The sequence below is a fragment of the Platichthys flesus genome, chromosome 1 (assembly GCF_949316205.1).
Source record: "Platichthys flesus chromosome 1, fPlaFle2.1, whole genome shotgun sequence".
Classification (NCBI taxonomy): Eukaryota; Metazoa; Chordata; class Actinopteri; order Pleuronectiformes; family Pleuronectidae; genus Platichthys; species Platichthys flesus.
In genome coordinates this window covers 24,131,174-24,151,308 of record NC_084945.1, presented here as the reverse complement: position 1 = coordinate 24,151,308, position 20,135 = coordinate 24,131,174, and the positions used below count along the sequence as shown (strand labels likewise).

At 40.5% G+C, this 20,135-nt stretch overlaps 1 protein-coding gene across 2 annotated transcripts in view; it reads left to right on the top strand.

The window, feature by feature from the left end:
• Window positions 1-18,708, top strand: part of ntrk3b (neurotrophic tyrosine kinase, receptor, type 3b) — a 159,281-nt gene extending 140,573 nt beyond the window's left edge. The window contains exons 15-18 of one of the 2 annotated variants that reach the window (XM_062389652.1): window positions 877-1,120; window positions 1,295-1,357; window positions 11,733-11,891; window positions 15,512-18,708. In XM_062389652.1, coding sequence (XP_062245636.1) covers window positions 877-1,120; window positions 1,295-1,357; window positions 11,733-11,891; window positions 15,512-15,697 — 652 coding nt within the window. In that variant the 3' untranslated portion in view covers window positions 15,698-18,708. The remainder of the gene's footprint in view (window positions 1-876; window positions 1,121-1,294; window positions 1,358-11,732; window positions 11,892-15,511) is intronic. The other variant, XM_062389657.1, reaches the window with a different exon arrangement.
• The last annotated feature ends 1,427 nt before the right edge of the window (window positions 18,709-20,135 follow it).

The window sequence follows — 20,135 nt, the reverse complement described above, 5'->3', positions numbered from 1 at the left end:
TGAATTGCACGACAATTGAGAGATGGAAAAAGAAAAGCAGCCTTAAAGAGGGAGCGAGAGAAATGGAGTCTCCTCTGCTTAGTGCCTGGTCTGTAATCACATTGATGAGAGCGTGATAAGAACAACAGGAACCTCTCACAGGAAATGAGTTCTTCATTGTTACCATAAAATGCTAAGCAGGGAGAGAGCTCTCGACCCACAGTCAACCTGCTCTGGTAAATGTATGACTTGCAGCACTTTGATGAAATTCCTAAGCCTTGGTTAAAATTCCTAACGGGCGATAACGAGAAGTGTTGCTGAAAGCTGCTTTAAATCCACCAAAGATTCTATACATGTACGACTTTCTGTAACTGCATACAGTCTTATCTAAATAACAGCCCAGGAACCTCTCAGATAGTAAATCTTTATTATGCTAACCATTCTGAAAGGGTAGAGCAAGGTAGCAGTGCAGCAACGACAAAGGTTTGTCAGCTCTGTAAGAAGATTTGTCACGTTCATAATGTCAGGTTGGAGTCTGCCATGATGAACAGACACTACCGTTTCCTATGTCCACTTCTTACAGCAAGACTGTGAAAAGAAAGCATTAACAACAAAGTTCTTGTTCCTATTGATGAAAATCTGACCTCATGAGTAATAATTTTTTTGTGTTTCTTCACATACATTATTCATGAATGTTTTGACTCTCTACTTGTGTAACAGTTACGCAATGGTATATTTAATTATCTTACAGATAAATATGTAATTATACTGTAAGTAATTGTGTCACAGTGTGGTCAGTCATTGGTGAGAGTTGCATACTCCCGCCTTCCAACAGAGACCAAAGAACTCATCATGATCAGTTCATTAGAACAATCAACATTATTCTTTGTAACCCAGAGCCCACGGCCCAGACGCCATGATCCTGGTAGATGGCCTGCCACTGCAGTCCAACGGGGAGCTGGGCCTTTCCCAGATGCTGCACATTGCCACCCAGATTGCCTCGGGCATGGTTTACCTGGCCTCCCAGCACTTTGTCCACAGAGATTTGGCGACGCGCAATTGCCTGGTAGGCAATGGCCTGCTGGTGAAGATTGGAGACTTCGGCATGTCCAGGGACATCTACAGCAGCGACTACTACAGGGTAAGACTTCAGGATCCTTAATTTGCTTCACCAGAATTATGATTCTTCTATTGTCACCTTCCTCCCATATACTATGCTCAAAAGTAAAAACTCACAGTAACCAATCATGCTTTGCTGATGTCCCCCACCATGCTGCTTTCTATATATTTGACGTGAGACTAACCTGTGTAACAGACTCATCACACAGCGTCCTTTCCTCCGGAGCTGCAAACTACAGTGAAAAGACATTTCCAAGAGGTGAAGACTGCTTCTCTGCTCTGTGTCATTTTCGTTGTTATTTTTGATTTCATCTTTTCCTTCCCAAGGAGACTTAGCAGCTCCCCTTCCCCATGTGCAACCCCCAGATCCCACACCAGCCGTCATACGTTTGCTCAGGGTGGAGAGGTTTAGAAGTGTGGCAGAAGATGAGCCTGCTGAGCTTCCAGACTGATGCTCGGAGGCTTGTTTATATAGTTTTCTATTCATGTCCTCGCTACTGTTTAACACGATTAGCAACTTTGAAAGTTACGAACCAGGCTGGGACTGCCGGGCTAAAGAATTTAGCATTTTGCTGGGTAAATAAGTGAATATCATAGGGTTATGGCTGCCATAGATCTGGCTCCTTGGAACAGGCTGCTCTTGTGTAATGACTTTAGGTGCGCCTGATTTTGTTTCCAGGCGTGACAGCTGGGCCAGTTCAGACTTTGCTGGGGGCAACGCCTGCAGTTGTGAAGTATTTGCCTGCTGGGGGGAAATCTCTGTACGCATGAAATAATTAGTAAGGAAATTTGAGTGAGTTGTCTTTGCTATTTGATGAATGTCTCCTCCACGCACACCATCTGTGTGGCCTCTGTATTATTCAAAACTGAGAGTGTGTTGTTTAGTCCAGGTTGGGGCTGTGGTCGAGTGCGCATCTGTATAGTCGAGCCAACTGTTGTGGCCCAGAGTGGATATAGAAGTGTCAGTTTGGCACTGAGATGCGGTGAGGGGGGAACAGTGGCAACAGAAAATCATTACTCTGACTTTATTAAAAATAATTATGTGTAAAGCTCTCTGATCACCGCTGAGTAACTGTGGGTTGAGGCTGTTGAGACCAAAATATTTTTGCTTTATTTTAAAACAGCAAACATTTGGACAATTACATTCATGAATTCCAACAGTGACTTAATTTGAAATAAGACACGCTCTGAATTAGATTTTGTGTAATTTATTGGACACGTCCTCCAAACACGAGGCCAAAACAACACCAACACCAAACAGCTACATATCTGAGCTGTCCAGTGCTGTCCATGTGTCCACATGGAACATATTTTCATAAGGAACATAAAGACTGAGACACGGCCTTGACACAGGTGGGCTGGGGTTGGAGGGGATGGCATAGACTGCAATGACAGTAGAGAGAAACTACATTTTATAACGGTCACTTTTCACATGTAATCAAACCAAAAAATTGAAGTTGTTAATTTGCACAATTAACTTTAATTTCACATTCCTATTTTTAACATCATAAATTTAAGTGTGTTTCCTGAAGCTCAGAATTTGGGTCAGTTCCAATGCTTGTTATTGTTACAGATATTTCTTATTTAATACCAACTAGTCTAGTGATAATTAAGCTAGATAACAATCAAACACAAAAACATTTTTCTCCTCCCAGACTACTGCAGCTCAGTGACAACCAGTAGGACTGTACAGGGTAAAAACCTTGTTTCAGCCCAAAGAGCAGATTTAGCAAATTTACCCTGAGGACCTCGTCACAGCTGATTGAGCCAATAAGAAATTGTTCTGAATTCACATCTGTCTACAATCTCATATTAAATAAGTGTGTGGGCAGATATAGTTTATTAATGAGTGTCGGGGAGATATGAGATAGAAGAACTCATCTATACGCCCGTAGTACCCCACATAGGGAATATTCTTAAGCGGAAAGCCAATGAAGGATCTTGTCCTTGACACTATGCCAGAGACTCCTGCTGATCGGTCATGGCGTCTGTGCAGACCGGGTTGGGGGGTGGGGGGGGGGGGGGGGGGGGGGGGTAGGTGGGTGAGGTGAACCTCCGACCACAGGTGAAAAGAAACAGCTGGTGACTCCGTGTGTAGTTACACTCTGCCCAGGCTAACTGCGGAGTCAGCAGTGAAACGAAAAACAGGGTGGAAGGAGGTGGCCAGAGGAAAAAAAATCAAGCAAATGTTTAAATAAACCCAGTGAAACTGCTTCATTAAATTACAGGTGCACGTGTGGGTGTATGTGTCCAACAGAACAAGTCCTGTGGTTACACATAAGACACGAGGAAAATAACTCGTCTTTTTGAGGCAAATGTTTTCCTTCCTTCGAATGGCTCCTTCTGTCAAACTGAATTTATTTAGGAAATTCCAGATATTTGAATAATTTATTGAATAATTTACTGATTCCGCTCACGCACACAAAAACATTTACATACGGCAGTGATAGAATGAGAATGGCTCTAGCAAATCTGTATGTTAGATTGAACACAAACTAGATAAATGGTTTGTAATGGAGACCATGTGTCAGCGGGAATTTGGAGTGTGCATGCGTGTGTGTGCATGTGTGTGTGCGGCATGATTTCTGTGAAGCTGCCGCTGCTTGGTGTGTTGTGTTGTGATAGCATCACCGCCCGCCTACACAGAGGAATATTGACAGAGCCCTGAGATAAGGACCTCCTAACAGTATTGGACACTTTCCCTGTGTTGAGTGATTATAAATAGCAGCACCCTGCCAAGAGCGCAATCCTCCCATCGCTGACTAGTCGTATTGACGCTTGTTGCCCTCTGGGACTCCTGCAGCAGGAGGGAACATGTTCAAGAGAGAGATGAATATTGTCCTATATCACATCTATCTGCCACGTCCTCCTGCTCCGCCTGCACCGACTACGCTCTTGTGTTGTTTCAAAAGAGACAAACGCAGATCCCACACAGGCCAACGGCAGCACTTGTGCCTGTAGGTGTCTTATACCACTGCCTCACAATATAACAGGTAATGTTTTCCTGCAGAGTGCTGAATTATGCATGTGTAGGAAGATATAAATGACAGTGAATGCTCCAAAGCTGCCGGCACTCTAAAGGTACAATAAGAGTGAGAGACTGTTTTTACCAGACATCTTTTCACAAGTGGCGCAGACGCAGGAGCTCATGCTGGAGCTCTGTCAACCTGCAGATCACAAATATCAGTATTAGATGTTCTGTAAGATTTTCTTACAGCCTAGTCACAAGTTTCTTTCGTATACCGTGCCCTCTAAATGACAGGAATGAGAATTACCAGTACAATATGCATCGCAGTAAATTTGACGGCCCTCAACAGCTAATTCCTGTCTGTCAGTTTTCTCATAAAAAACAGTGAGATTTGTACAATATTCATTAGTTCTAAAGAAAGCAGGAGTCCAGGAAAGCTTTCCTCTCTGATTTGCTGTAGTAATTCACTGGATTTATGTAATTCATGGTCAAGTCATGTTTTGATAGCATGAAAATGTTGGGGAAAAGCTGTAGATATGGAGACATGTTCCTGTCTGGTCCTTCAAGACAAGGAGAGAAAAGACATCATTAAAGCCAAATTATGAGGAACAGGATGTAGGTTCTTGTGGAAGGATTAAACGCAGAGGCTCATAGTTTCCTGTTCTTTTGCCACAGAATATTAAACACTCTTCAGACTTTCCCTCTGGAGGATGGCTTGCAGATTGAGTGTTTTCATTTAGCAATGGCAGGGTTCTGTTCTTCATTTCAGTGAGTGCTGCACGCTCAGAATGTAAAGCAGGACTGTGTTGAGGGAGAGCATGTGTCCAGTTAACCTTATAGAGGGCAGCAACAATTACAAGCTTATCCTCAACATTTGGGGAAAAAATGGATATAGTTTTGAGGCCAACATCTGCTTTTTTTGATTTAGGGACTAATAACTATCAAACATTGCTGTAATGTTATAATCTAATGATTCAGTTTCAAGGACTCCGTGTTCTCTGTGACTCTGCCAGGAGCCCTCTGCTTACCTGCACCGCATTGCTTTGAAGAGAAGTGGTCCCCAGGTTTGTTCAGTTTCAAGGATCAAACAGACACGCCGCTGCTGCATTATTTATCAAGCAAAAACCCCTGAAAATTGTATGTAGCTTGGTGCTAATGAGTACACAGGCCATATTTATTACTGCTGCAGGAAGGGAGGAATAAAAAAAAATCTGTTCTACCTCGCCCCTTGGGTCTTGTTTTTTCTCTCTTAGCCCTACCACTCCTGTCTTACATGATCACTCTGTTATGCAGTAATAAATCTCTGGAATGGAGGAGACGCTGCGTTGACCTCAGAGGATGTCTGTGCCTTCAGTGGAGCCCAGAAAATACTGTCCCTGCATTCTTTTGAGCCAGCTCAACATTTTAGGGAAAAATGTCTAGTCGCCTTGTTGTAGAGTTGGATGAGAAGATCGATACCACTTCCACGGCTTTGTGGTGACTGTGAAGCAACTAGGTGCAGTTGGTTAGCTTAGCATGACGTGAAGACTGTAAGCAGAGGTGAGCAGCCAGCTTCCCTATAGAGAAAATGTGGTAATGTACTGTTAAACTAAACTAATGGGCTGTTGGATTTAGCCCTATACTAATTAACAAAGTGAAATAATCTTCTCTTCTAACCATTGGCAAGAGAGCACATTTACATATTGCTCTGGTTTTATTTCTGCATATATAATACAGTGTTTAATGGTTTTGTTTTAATAAAAGTGGACCCATGTAGAAAGCTGCTCACTGTTCCAGAAGACAACATTTCACAGCATGACGCGGGGCTCCACTGCTAAAGATGTATCATTCACAGGGCAGTTACACAGTCGGCCTCAACATGGAGCCGCCTGTACACACACAGTAATGTACAAGAGCAAAATACTGAAAGTGTGGATTGAAAATTGCATGATAGCATTATTGCTGTGTGTTTGTGTGTGTGTGTGTGTGTGTGTGTGTGTGTACGTGTGTTTTTAGAAAACATTCAGAAAGTTTCACCACCCACCGGCATGCAGCAGCCAGAGTAGATACCACTTTATCTCCACTTGGCAGCAGCGCAGCAGGTATAAACTTAATGGACATCATAGCCTCTAAAAGTGAACTTGTGTTCTCTGCTGTTTGAGCTGGGAGAGCAGAGATAGCAGTGTGGTTCGAGCGGGGAGAGAAAGTGTGTATCTAGATGGTTATCTGGGCCCTTTAAGGTGTCTGGGGCCTCCCAGGGCTCCCTGCCGGCCCCAGAGCGCCCGTCGAAGAGCCCAACTGTGCCAGTAATCTATCCTCCTGCCATGCTGCTGTGCTCTCCACGCCGTTAATCCAATCACTCTCCTGCCACGGTGGGACAGGCAGAGCACTAATCCAGTTTACACAGCAACAAAAAAAAGCCCCAGACTCATTCCTCACTCCCCGCAGAGCATTGCCGGCTTCTCGATGTGACATTGAGTGAGAAAGATGAGGATAATTACAAGGGCAATTATTTTATTTTTATTATGTCTTCAGACTTTTCCCCCCCTTTTCCCCCATGTTCCAAGCTAATTGCCATGGCCTTGTCACAAAGACCCAAGGTGATAGCATGCAGTCATTCGGGAAGCAGGGAGTCGGGCGGCTTTAATGCCCCTCGCCACAGCTGTGGTTGAATCATTAGCATGCATCTGATGAGGTTCAGCCTTGCGTACAATGGGCAGGGTGGACCTCAGATAAGTCATTTAGGCTAACAGGAACTTAATTAATTCTGTTTAATCTTTAAAAGGCTCCTCAGGGGGACAGATTGGTATACAGCCCCTCACCAACTCCTTCACCTCCCTCTCAGCCCACCTAGCTTGGCTCGGCACAGAGGTTTTGCGCAACAGGGGCGACTGGTCTCTGCATCAATATTGGCTTAATGTTGTGTACAGTACTAGCACGTGTCATGTCTAATGAGAGCAGGTGGTGTATCCAGTCAGTGTTCATTTAGCCATCAGCTTGCAGGGGAACCCCAGTTAATGAGGTTGAAGGTGAGCGCAAAAGAGAGAGCTGCTGCCAGGCTCCTTCGATGCCACAGAATTCCCTCTGGGACTTTCACTAAATACTGCGTGTTTGAGATGTAGAGAAAAGCTGACCTGAATTAGGACTTTATCCGTCCTGCCACTGAGGAAAAACACCAACGGCGTCTTCTGTCTTCCAGGGTGATAGATACTACTGTACCCATTTAGGAAAGGACTCAGTCTGAGAGGGTGCTGACAGGAGAGTGTGCGAAAAACGTTAGGAGTTACGGGATGTTTCTGTGGTTGAGATTCTCTTAATGTCCCACATGCTCTTGGGTAAATTATAGAAAAGCTGAATTGAGACAAGTGGATCTGGGGAGAATGGCCCACAAGTGTTGTCCTCACTTTACAACTTCACAGAGATGCAGTTGCGATGAGCACTTAACCCCTGGTGGGATTCACAAAAGACAGTGGTTGCACTGGGCGGCCCTGAGGTGTGAATGTGTTTAAATGTTCAAATGTGAAGTAGGATTTGGCGAAAAAATAAGCGTATGCTCAGCAAACCCTCAGGACTTTTAGTTAAAAACAAAAGATGAAATTAAATTGGATTATAAAAAGTGGAAACACTGCTTAAGAACTAAAAGGATTCAACACTTTGCAATTTTATGTATAAAATAAGAAAGAAAAACCCAGTAATTCATTATTATCGCCGTCAAGCAAGTATTGTTTTGTTTGTCTCTCTGTTAGTTAGCAGGATTATGCAAAAACTTGATTCCCATGAAACTTGGTGGAGAGATGTGGTGTGGGTCAGGAATGAACTGACTTCACTTATGGTGCAGATCCAGGAAGTTTTAATCACTTCTTTAACATTGTGAGATAGGGCCCTTTTTACACATTTTTCCAAATTTCTTATTGAAAAAGTTAAACTAAATCAGCCCTGTTTAGAGGTTTAATATTTATTAGCATGTCTAATCTAATGAATTTAAATGTGGTTTCACGAGGGGCCTCTTGGGTCTTGACGTAGGAATGTCCTGTACTGTCCTAAATGCTTTTCTAGTTCTTTCATGTGTTTAAAATGTGTTTTTGTGCAACACTTTTGTTGTTTTGATTATTCCAGCTCATATCATTACTTGTTCAAATGGATGAGAGATAAATAAAAAGTGTTTTTAGTGAGGGAGGTCTGGAAGTGAAAAGGAGGTTAATGGAGTGTGAGTTTGATCCACAGTCAGCATATAGGTGTTCTAGTAGAAAACCATCTCTAATGGTCATATGGACAAATATCGATTTGTATCTAATGAAAGGAAGGCATATGGCCCCAAGTTATCTACTTCAAGACACTCAAGACAAAGTTTCACACCGAGGAGCTCTGAAGTCCAAAATGACACAAAACACCAAGAAACATAGTGAAGATCCAATATCCACAGGGTATGAAGTGTCCTGTGGTTTTGCTATATGAGGTGACAGGGTTCTTTAAAGAACATTTGCTTTTTGGGATAAGGTTTATGAAGAATATATGACTTCTTCAAGGTCCTGTCATTGGTTGTCTGAGTTTTGTAGTAACACCAGCAACTCATAGTTATTTAAAGCTCCTCTTTTCAGAGGATATATTTCAGATGACCATGGGCTGACTCCTGCATGCCACTGTGTGCACTGTGGTGAATATTGAGTTGTTATTTCTTTCATGCCCTAGCTTTAGTCAGCAAACTGATCCAAAAATGTCACATACACAATGATATTGATCCAAAGTTGGCCAACTTTAGCCACAAGCTGATGTGAGCATAAAAGTGTTTCTTTTAAAATCTGCACATTATGCTTTTAAAGTTTTTTCTTTGAGTACGTAAAAGGTCTTTCAATTTATAAAGACCACCGTCACAGCAAAATCTGGAGTGTTAATTCAACTCACAGAGTGTTAAATTTAACACTTTTTCTGAGTTTATACAATCCTCATGGATTCTGAGTTAAAATTACACTTTGAAAAGTGTTAATATTTTATCTCTTTAATAGTGATAAATATTTGACACCCTTGGTGTTATTTTATGACACTACATAAGTGTACCTTTAACTCTAAATTGTGTTATTCCCTTTCACTTTGAGTGTTTAACATACATAGTGTTATTTTATGACAAATTAAAGTGTATTTTTAACACTAAAATCATGTTATTTCATTTCACTAATGTGTTAATTAACATTTATTGTTTTGTTTTACAATACAATAAAAGTGCATTCTACGTTTACTAGCCTAACATACAAGTCACCAAACCTGAAAATTCTTGTAGTCACCGGCAAGGCTACAGAAAGTTAAAATACACAACACACTCTTTACAGTTGCATCATAAGTTCAAATGTGTTGACCAGCAACAGTGATCAAGTAATAAAATCAAACATTATCTTTTTTTTTTTTATTCAAAAATAAATAACTTCCCAGCACCATAGAAATTAGCACAATAAGATCAGGCACGACTTTAACATTTACAGAGAAAATAATGGCACAATATATTGGCTCTCATCTCCACCATAAGCACTTTGTAAGTCGAAGGGCTTATAAATCACAAGACTATCTGCTTTAAATATATCTTTGTCATTACTTTCAAATACTTTGTAAGCATGAAAATGTTCATTGAAATGGTCAACCACAATCTTGTTTACAAGGAAGGAGATAACACTGTCATCATGATGCCCAACATTTATATATTGCACGTTACAGCGACTTGCCTTGCACACTTTCTAAGAAAGCAAAGGCAGAGGCCGACACTTCCTACTCGGGCTGGAAGTGGTTGACAAGTCACAACAGAGTGGGCCAGCTCGCCAATCAAAGCAGACCAGGCTTTATCAGGCGGGGAGCCTTAAAGAGACAGGAACTAAAACCAAGTGTTTCAGACAGAGGCTGAAAAGAAGAGCTGCAAGAATGGCTATGTAGGAAAATTACGTGTCTACTGAATATTAGAGCATGACAACCTTATCATGTTATAACCTACATTAAAAGTATTTGTCTTTCAACGGAACACTTTAAATGAGTGCACTATGCAACTAGGAGGTAATTAGTATGATTTTAGTGGGGGGGTTTGAAATCAAATTTTATTAAATGCCTCCCAGCTGAAGACACACAGATGTTGGATCTGGTTAATTGATTTGGGGGAAGAGCTTGTGATTGAATGAATGAAATTATTGTGTTGTAACCCAGAAGTGCAGCCACAGGACAAGAGGGCGTCTTCCTAATCATGATGTCAGAGCTTACGGTGTGGGACTCTGCATTAGGTTTGGTTTGGTCCTGATGTATAGGCAATGAGCTTGGATGTATGGATGGATGGAAAACATATTGAGATTGGCCCATATCAATGTGAAAATGTAAACTAGATGACAGATAAGTGATGACAACAGGGAGTGATAGGAAAACAAATGCCGTATTAAAAGTGGTACCTTCCATTATATCTCCAGTGTTGAATTGATCATATCCATTTTTGTTTGTTTGTTTGTAGCCTGCCTTGTATTAGATTGCATACTGTGTTTCAAATCCGATTATCTGTTTATGAAATGTCAATGTATTCTTTTTTTTTTAATTGTAATATTACATTTGTACCAACTTTTTGTTGTTACCACTGCATTTTTACATATACAGTTTATACTGTACAGTCTCTGTTCTATAACAGATAGCTGTATATTGTTTATGGAGATTTTACAGTTAAACAGACATCTCTTATGTTATTCTATTAGGACAGAAAATAGGTACAGCGACAGTTGGCAGAGACCAGGGGAAGCTTCCAGTGTCTCTAGCACCAGCAGCCTCCACATCAAATCACAGCAGCATGTTAATAGCGTGATAAGTCAATAGTGAACCTTGACTCCAGAGCTTCATTATCACTTTAATTAAGACTGTGAGGCTCCTGAGCTGAATTTTGCAATACTTTGCTGCTCTTTCCGACATCAGTCATGTCCAGCTGATCAGCGTCACTGACGTGAATGGGAAATAGATGTAATCGATTTTAAAACAATGTCTGCTAATGGAAACTGAGAGCAAGGAAGATTAATGGATGATTGTTCAATTGATTCATATCCAGCCTCATTGGGTTTACAGTGAAGGGACTTCATTTCATGTTCTGCTGGTTTGCAGACTTTAAAGAGCTTCCTGTTGAGATCTCTGGTGACTCGGCTGTAACCTCACTTAGTGCAAACATGCTTTTGAATGCACAAGGTGAGCGGGAAAAAACAGAAATCAGGCATTTACATTAGCAGCTATTTGAACTCTTTTACCATGATAATGCATGTGAGCATACAGTCCAATGAGCTGTTTCCTTAACCCCTTCTCTGAAGGGGTCTTACATTAAAACTAATTAGAATATATTCGATTCCATGCTCTGAAAGCTTTTGATCCTCCGTCTGATGCCTGAGACGTCTGCAGAGAAGCGACCACAGATTGCTGTTTTCATCAAGAACAAAGGGACGCTTTAATTCCATAACCTGAGGAATTTCACATCCCATGATTCAATACACACAGAGCGGGTAGATAAATCAGCGTTTTCCTGTGTCGCATAAGTGTCTCCATCCAGCAGCGCAGCATACATTCATGAGACGCTAAGCCTATTGTATCACTTACATATGAGGACAGTTAATCCCCACGCCTGGGAGTTGTGTTGATGACTACATTTCCTAATCTGTGTTTTGAACTCCATCCTCTCTTCTCTCATTCTCAGGTTGGAGGACACACCATGCTACCTATTCGCTGGATGCCTCCAGAGAGCATCATGTACCGGAAATTCTCCACGGAAAGCGACGTCTGGAGCTTTGGAGTCATTCTGTGGGAGATCTTTACTTATGGGAAGCAGCCTTGGTTTCAGCTGGGTAACAACGAGGTACAAAGAGCCTGAAGCATGTTGTTCATAAACATTATACATATATGAAAGGCTGTGCTGCAGGCCGTAAGGCACATAGTGAAAAGTATGGCTCCAGATTATCCACTGGGAAATATTGTAATCTTATTTTCCATTTTGAAATTAGAGAGTAAAGGTGTTTATTACAAACACCTACAGACGGTATATTTAACCTTGCCTTATTAAAGAATGAAAGAAGTAGGATGTAACTGAGCAGATTGCTCCTCTCTCATTGAGCATCTTGGGTGAGAAAATACTTCCCCTTGCTTCATCGGAATTAAAAACACAAGCTTTTTAATCGTAGATTTCCACGAATGTCTCCATTCTGGATCTCCTACCACCATCGTGGTGTTTCTCTTCCCTCTCCGAAGCTCATGTCGGCCCTACGAGGTGATAAATTGCTTCCGCTTAGCCTTCAGACAAGATGCTGTGTTACATAACCGCCATGATTGGTTTGTTTTTTTCATTGGAGGCTCTGCTTTGAATCAATACAATTTAATTAGGATTACTCTTGTAAAGCGGGCATATTGAGAAAATTAAATTGACCTAAAAGAATTACCTGGCATGTGGCACACGCAGCACTTTTGTGTATTTCAATTGAATCATCAATATGTTCACGGGCAGGACACAAACGAACATTTCCACATTTATATGACTCGTGAGGACGAGGAGTTTTGGGACAATTTAAATTACTGATGAAGTGACTTTACTAAAATGTCATGACGCTGTGAACAGTGCTTTGTCAGAAGGGTAGATCCACCGTCTGTTTATCCAATGTCAGTTTGTCTTCAGGTTGCTTTAGATTGGAATATTGTGCTTATTATCATCATATTACTAAGTTACACATTACTCTAAGCATTAGAAAAAAAGGAATCTGTGACGATCATAAATTATTACGTGGAAACTGTCAAAACAAACAAGCCCGGTTCTCCTCTAGGCTCTGTCCTCACATTCTTCTGCACAGAGCTGCACTGTTGACTTTTACAGGCAAACTGCTATGTTTCCAGACTCTGTTCAAACCAACAGCACCTCACTAGATTTCACTGGAGGTTCCAAAGATATAATATGTGAATTACAGGGGGAAACTTGTACAAAATGACGTTCTAGACATGGAGAACATAACAGCACAGCCGTAAAAACGTGGAGTGGAGGTTTGTGTCTTTCACTTTGAGCTGGAACAAGCTGATACAGAGCATATACGTGACACTGGGAGACAGGTAGAGAAAGAAAAATGTAATAATCTCAAAGCCGTTCACAGGAAACAAGGAGAGAATGCTATACGGTGCAGTATATGTTCACATATTGTATTTGTAGTCGTAGTAAAAGATGTTGCATCTCGTGCCTGGGCTTCTCAGTCACCGTGGATCACAATCCAGTCTGTCACATGTGCCTGCAGCTCAGTGCTGGGCGTCCGTCTGAGCGGTTGTTAAGTGAGAGGCCTGGAGTCGAGCTGTGTTTTGTGATCATATGACGAGGGTGATAATTCATGACCTTGTCTTTCTTTTCCCTTGTCTATTTGCATTCAGTAATGATATATTTGAAGTTTAAAAGACATTTCATACACATTTTCTTGATTGTGCACCCTCAAGCTATCGGCACTTCTGGTCCTAAAATCCTTGCTGGCCAACATTCACACAATCAGTAGCTTAGATTTTTATTTATCCAGTGGTCACCATTTTGATGTCAGTCTTTCAACTACGTGTTTCCATGATCACATTCAGCAGACATCGCACAAAATATTTTTTTCTATATGGACACAGTCCAAACTGATGCGAGCCATACTGCTTTAAAATCAAGTAGTGGAATCCTAGTAACCAGTTTGAGGTCCTGGAGACGCAGATGTGATTTTTTGTTTCAAAAGTCATTTACAGAAAATAATACCTTCAGAGTATCGCAGACCTCATCTGTTTCAAATAGTCTATTTATGTGTTTGGTGCTCACAGTACTTTTCACTATGTTGAAGCAGGGAGTTAGAACTTTCCAGGGTCTAACTGTATCACTAGTAGTATCTGTGAATGACAAAGAAAAGCAAATGGTAACATATAATATAAAGCAGGCTGTATATTTGGTCTAATTTATTATGATCTTTTTACAGTTTTTTGTCACCATCGTCAAATGTGCCAAAGGATGATGCCTTCAATATCTCTCTTAATTTTAGTTTAAATATATGAAGGAAAAGGGTTAATTTTACATTATCATTATTATTATATACAAATGTTGGGCCACGAAAAAGAAAAACTAAAGCCTACGTCAACAAAGACAAATCAAAAGAGAAAACTCTTTAGATCATGACGTATATGGACCAATAGTACATGCTGAATGAGTTAGTGCAATGATTGGAAATGCTCATTATTTATTTTAATCTCAACCCTATGTCAGCACCTTGCCATTTGTTGACTGACTGGAAATGGTAGGTAGTGTCAGAGGGAGCATTATAATTGTGCAACACTGTAATAGACAGTGCAGGAAAATAAATTGCCCACATAATCTATAACCACAGCCCTATCACCTGGTGAGTTGTGAAATTATCAGAAAAGTTTTCCGCAGCAAACAAAATCAGTGCTGCATTAAAAGAGCTGGATTGCACCGTAAGTCGTGTTTTATCCGGAGTCGCCTGAGTATATTGTCGGCTGCAGCCTTTACCATCGGCTGGATGTAATATTTTATGACCTGCGAATTTATGCAAAGAGCCTCCAGGTTACTTTGCAAGAGCTGATCCTCTAACAGCTCAGTCTGGAACCAGCCTGTCTATATGACTGACTAAATAATAATAATAAACTTGAACAAAAGCGTAGGGGGTTTACCTTGGTGAAGAGAAGAAACAATGATTCCTCAGAGGTTTGTTTTAATATTTTGTGTAGTCTCAGTTTGGTTGACTGTCTTTGAGTGTAAACCACAGTAAAGTCATGTTTATTTAAACACAAATTAGGTTTGTTGTACAGTCTTTCCAGAAATTAGGCTTCAGATAGTAACCGATATGCTTAGTTCTGTCTCTGTGTTGTTGTGCTGCTAGATTACAAGAGCATGAAATAGCCAGGCACCATCGTTTGTGGCTGTTTTTCCTTTTCAGTTGACTTTGTAATTTTTGTACACCCTAAAATATATTACTGTCTATACAGTCTACATTGATTTGTTGTATACACAACATTTTCACATTTTTTCGTACATTTTTTGGGCCGCCATCGTCCTTAATAACATATAGATGCATGTCCATTCTTCTAAGAGACCTTGGCCTGTAAACGACCTAAGTAATGCAGTCAAACTGTCACAGCAGCAGTGAGTTACTTAGCTGATAAGTGCTCAAGTCTGACAAAAACAAAGATTAATTACCTTATTAAAAACATCTCAAACCTCCATCCTCACATATATTCGCTGTTATTATTATTTTGTGTTGTGGGACAGGGAGAAAGATCTTGTCTTGCCTGAACATTGCACAGATTTAAGACTGAATGCATTCTGTTTATTTCTTTCATCTCAGTTTCATTAGTTCAAAGCTCAGAGGACAGTCTCCTCAGTGTCACTGCTTTCTCATTATGAGCAAACCAAAGCAATCAGTCAGTGAAAATCGTCTGTCTCACTCCACTGCCCTCTCTCCTCTGCAGGTTATTGAGTGCATAACCCAGGGTCGGGTTCTGGATAGGGCACGGATTTGTCCTAAGGAGGTGTATGACATCATGCTGGGCTGCTGGCAGAGGGAACCGCAGCAGCGACTGAACATTAAGGATATACAGAAGGTCCTGTTCGCCATGGGAAAAGCCACGCCGGTCTACCTGGACATCCTGGGCTAGCAGCAGCCGCGGATGGCCCGTTCCTCGCCAGACAGACAGATGGACAGAGACATACGGACAGACCGACACACACGAACCCAGGAATAACCAAACCAACCTGCTCCACTGTCGAAAAACATCTACAATGTTTGGGAAGGACTTAAGTGCCTGCAACACTTTTGGATATAGTGGATAAAACGTATTCCAAAAAAAATAACAAAAAAAAACACGCACTTTTACATTTTGTTTACTTACGTATAAGATGTACAGGTTTGAAGAAAACTTTTTTTCCCCTTAAAAAACTGCAAAAATACACAAAAATGGAGACAAAAGGGAAGCAATGTAGACTGGCAATAGGAAAATGGCCACAGTTTGATTCTACTATAGAGAGAACACATCAGAGTTAAAATCTATCCTGGGTTTGGTTTTATGAATATATATATAGAAATATTACATATATTTTATATTTATTTCTTTTTGTCAAGGTGTTGGAAGGTCTGTCATGTTTGTTGCTAAGGGCTCGGCCCTGTTTGACGATGCCACTGACCAACTATTGGCAGGGACTTGATGATGGAAGCCTTACTTGCACTCTGATTGGACGGCTGAGCTTTTAATGGAAACTCTGCTTCTGTGGAATTAAACTGGATGGTTTGAAAAAAAGGAGCACTCCGTAAAGGACCTACCCAATCAGACAACTGACAAATCTATTTTAATTTAAATATAATGTACATATTGTAAAATTCTATGTGTCAAAATTATGTTAACTTATTTTTTCGGACGTTATTTTAGTTCTTTTTCTGACTGTGATCTGGGTGGCTAAAGTTTAAAGCTATGGTAATTGTTTTCATCTTAAACTAGAGGAGATTTCTCTCGGCAGTTACCTGTGTCAGTGCTGGTAAGTTGTCGTATGTGCTGAAGGTGAATAGATTTTGAAAAGCCCACTGACGCTGAATCACAGACTTTGGAGAACACGACTTGGAGCCATGGTTCAATACAACACTTTTCCAAAGAGGTTAGGAAACCTCATGCTCACTTATCCAATTCATTCACACCACAGCCCACAACACATACACACGCTTTGAGAAACCATCCTGTCATTTTTCAGGCTTTATGGTATAAAACTGCTTTTCCACTCTAAAGAAAACATTTTTGTAGCTGAGATTATAAATCATTTGTGAGGCACAGGTGTGCCCCCTGCATACACAGGCTACGGGAATCTGTAAGGGAAAGAAACGGTTCGACATTTTGAGAAAATGCAATTATTTACTCTCTCGCTGAGAGTTGGATACTGCTCCTATAATCTGTCAGCTCAATATGAAGCTACAGCCAGGAGTTAGCTTAACTTTGCATAAAGTTTTAGAGCAGGGAAATAGCTCGTCTGGCTCCTTTCAAAGGGAAGAAAATCTGCCAACCACCACCTCTAAAGCACCTTTAACATCAGCAGGTTGAGACAGCTGAGGGGAAATCACAGTTTCTAGGCTCTGATCCAGAAGTAGGAACTCATCTTTCAAATGTACACCCATTTATGATAAGGCAAGTGACCTGTATTTGAACAGAGCCTCAACCCCAACATAATTTCCCAAAAGTCCATGGGTGAGTTCAGCAGCCTAAGCTGGTGAATGAAATTGATCGGGATGAAATCATGGTGTTTGCTGAAATTACAGTGGCTTGAACTTCTACCAGCCACGGCTGGGGTAGACAATGATTTATCTATAGACAGTTACCACAGGCTTCATCGTGTTGTTCAGAAAGACAAAAACTAGAATGAGTTACAGAAGCTAATGTAACAGAGCTTAGCTGGAACATAGTCCTGCTTCGCCAGACCTATTTTCACAGTGCTGACGCAGCACTGTGAAAATAGGTCTGGGCTGTACCATTATCATTCTGCTCTTGGGGGAAAAAACAGTCATAATCACAAGTGTCTTGGGTGCTGCTGACCCCAGGATGCAGTGATAGTGTCCCTGAAAAATAGTGTGAGGAAGGAGAGGTTGTTCTTGTGGAACATTTCCACACATGGAGTCCACACAAAGAAAACACACACACAAAAAGTAAAAGGTGAATGTTGTCTGCGTAATTGGACAATCCAAATATTCAGGAAACTAGCTAAAAACCTATAGGGCATCTTCAGATTATAGGTTGTTTGCTTGAATGTTGACGTTGTTTCATAAAGTGAAAGGGATTTTGACATTGGTAACAGATGGAGAAAGCGAAGTAAAGAAGAATGCTGCGTGAGAAACTGGTTTATATCCAGTGTCACTGGGTTGAGTCAGACTAGCCCTGATATGATTGCTCTTTATATTATGTTTGTTTAACCTACAACAGCCTAATGTAAAGAGTTTTAAAAGTAACAATGTCACCACAAGGCTGCCAACTTTCTCCCTAAATAAATAAGATGTAAATCCGTGGGTTTTAGCCACGCTAACACGCTAATGTTAGCATTCGGACAGAGGCAGGTTTACTGTCCCCTCGTTTTCAGTCTGTCCTCAGCTAAGCAGCTATTAGGAATTCCTATTTACCCCATAGCCATTTGAGTAGTGTTGTTTTTCTCATTGAACTTTAGGCGACAAAACTAAATAATGTATTTTCCATTATGTTGAACTACTGTTTGATTGGTTATGATCAGTATCCTGCCAATTCACAATCCATGGCAAGAAAAACAAAGGCTTCATCTCTCACATTTCATTTCAAACAACTAAATGAAAACATTACTTTATTTTATTACCCTAATAATCTTTATTAACTGTTTGTGACTCCCATTCACACGTTTTCTTCCTTGCACTCGTGGCCTTTGCATGTTTAGCGATGATGAGGTTTCACGCCCATCCTTTGCTTTGATAAAAACCTCTCCTGTTAACCAGAGAGGCGCCACTGAAGCAGGTAGAGACTCTTGTTAATTTATGGACGTCACGTCAAAAATAATCATTACTGAAGTGGATCAGCTAAATGCATTGCTGTGCGTATTCCAATTTTCTGAACTGGAAAACATGAAGAGTTTTGTTCCAAAATGTGACCCCCCCCCACCCCCCCCCCCCCCCCCAAAAAAAAAAGCTTAACTGGAGAAAAAAAGATTATCCAAAAAGTAAAACCAAATGTTATTAGTTTCAACGAACCATTGGTCATTTAGTGCTCCGTCAACAAAATTAGTACATTTTTTACAGAAGGGATCTTATAGATTTCTCTGACATTAATGACAAACCTCAGGCAAAACAAATATTTTATGATGTATCTGGATATCTAATGTTTTGCAGTGGAACTCTTCACATCTCTTCCCTATTATCTTGATATGGATTCTCACAGTATCACAGTGTTGTCTCTGTTCCCCCTTGGGACTATGTAAATCATTAATGAGCATTCAGTTATTTCAAGTGTTTTATATGAAAGACAGTATCAAATCCAATGAGTTACCCAAAGCATTGAGTTTTTGTGTGTTCTCTCGTGGTAAAGATAAATGCTTAAAGACATTATGACACAGACTGTGAGCATTTGCAGGGTATTGTAATCCTTTCATGGTGAGTTGAATATTGTTTAGAACATTCTTTCTTTTTTTCTTTCTTGGATGAACTAACTGAACACTTTTTGAAGCAAAGTTGGCATATTACAATGTACACATGTTACAGAATATAAAAATGTGGTATAACAATTGCAGTATATAAAATACTGGTATTCCATGATAGATCTTTGTATTAATGTGACTCTCTTAAGAAAATGTCTTCAAACAATCCGACGATCTCCTTTTCCATTTTGTCCTGTCTTATAAAGATGTGTGAATTTGACTAAATCTTGTCTTCATCTAAATGAGAGCGGAATAGCATGTGTTCAGTGTGTTGTCTGCTTTTTCTTCTATCCGCTCCTGAAGAGATGAAAGAAGATGATTCTTTTACGACTGAGGTCACGACTGGCTACAGATCAGTGGCTGTGGAGTTTGTATAGATTTTGTGTTTTTCTGCTTCAGCAGGACAAGCTTTTCGTAATATAATGCCACAGTATGAAATACCATATTTTGTTTGTTTCTGTGGACCAATCAATGCACTTCTACAAATGTGGGTTTTTCTTTCACACATATTTTCGAAATAGGCACATTTCATCTTTGGTAAAAAAAATCAATGAATCCGCTTAGAAACCATCAAAGCACCTTTTTATAAGGATAAGCTGTTACCTAATCATCATGTGATGACCTTCTCCTCAGTATTTAGTTAATGTATGTGTGTGTATCCATCGTTACAGTACAAGCAGGAACAGATGATGGTTGAAACCAAGTGCACTCAAAGTGTAGCCTATAGCCACTTTACATCACTAACTCCAAGGCAACGTGTTCCCTCCAGTTTACATCAGTTCACTGTGGTCCCAGAACTCAGAGCAGGGTTTATTAACAGAATTTAGAAGAGTGAAGTGTTTATTGTAATGGGAGGTTGAGATGTTTTATCAAGCATTTCACTTATATCCTCTGTAGCTATTAATA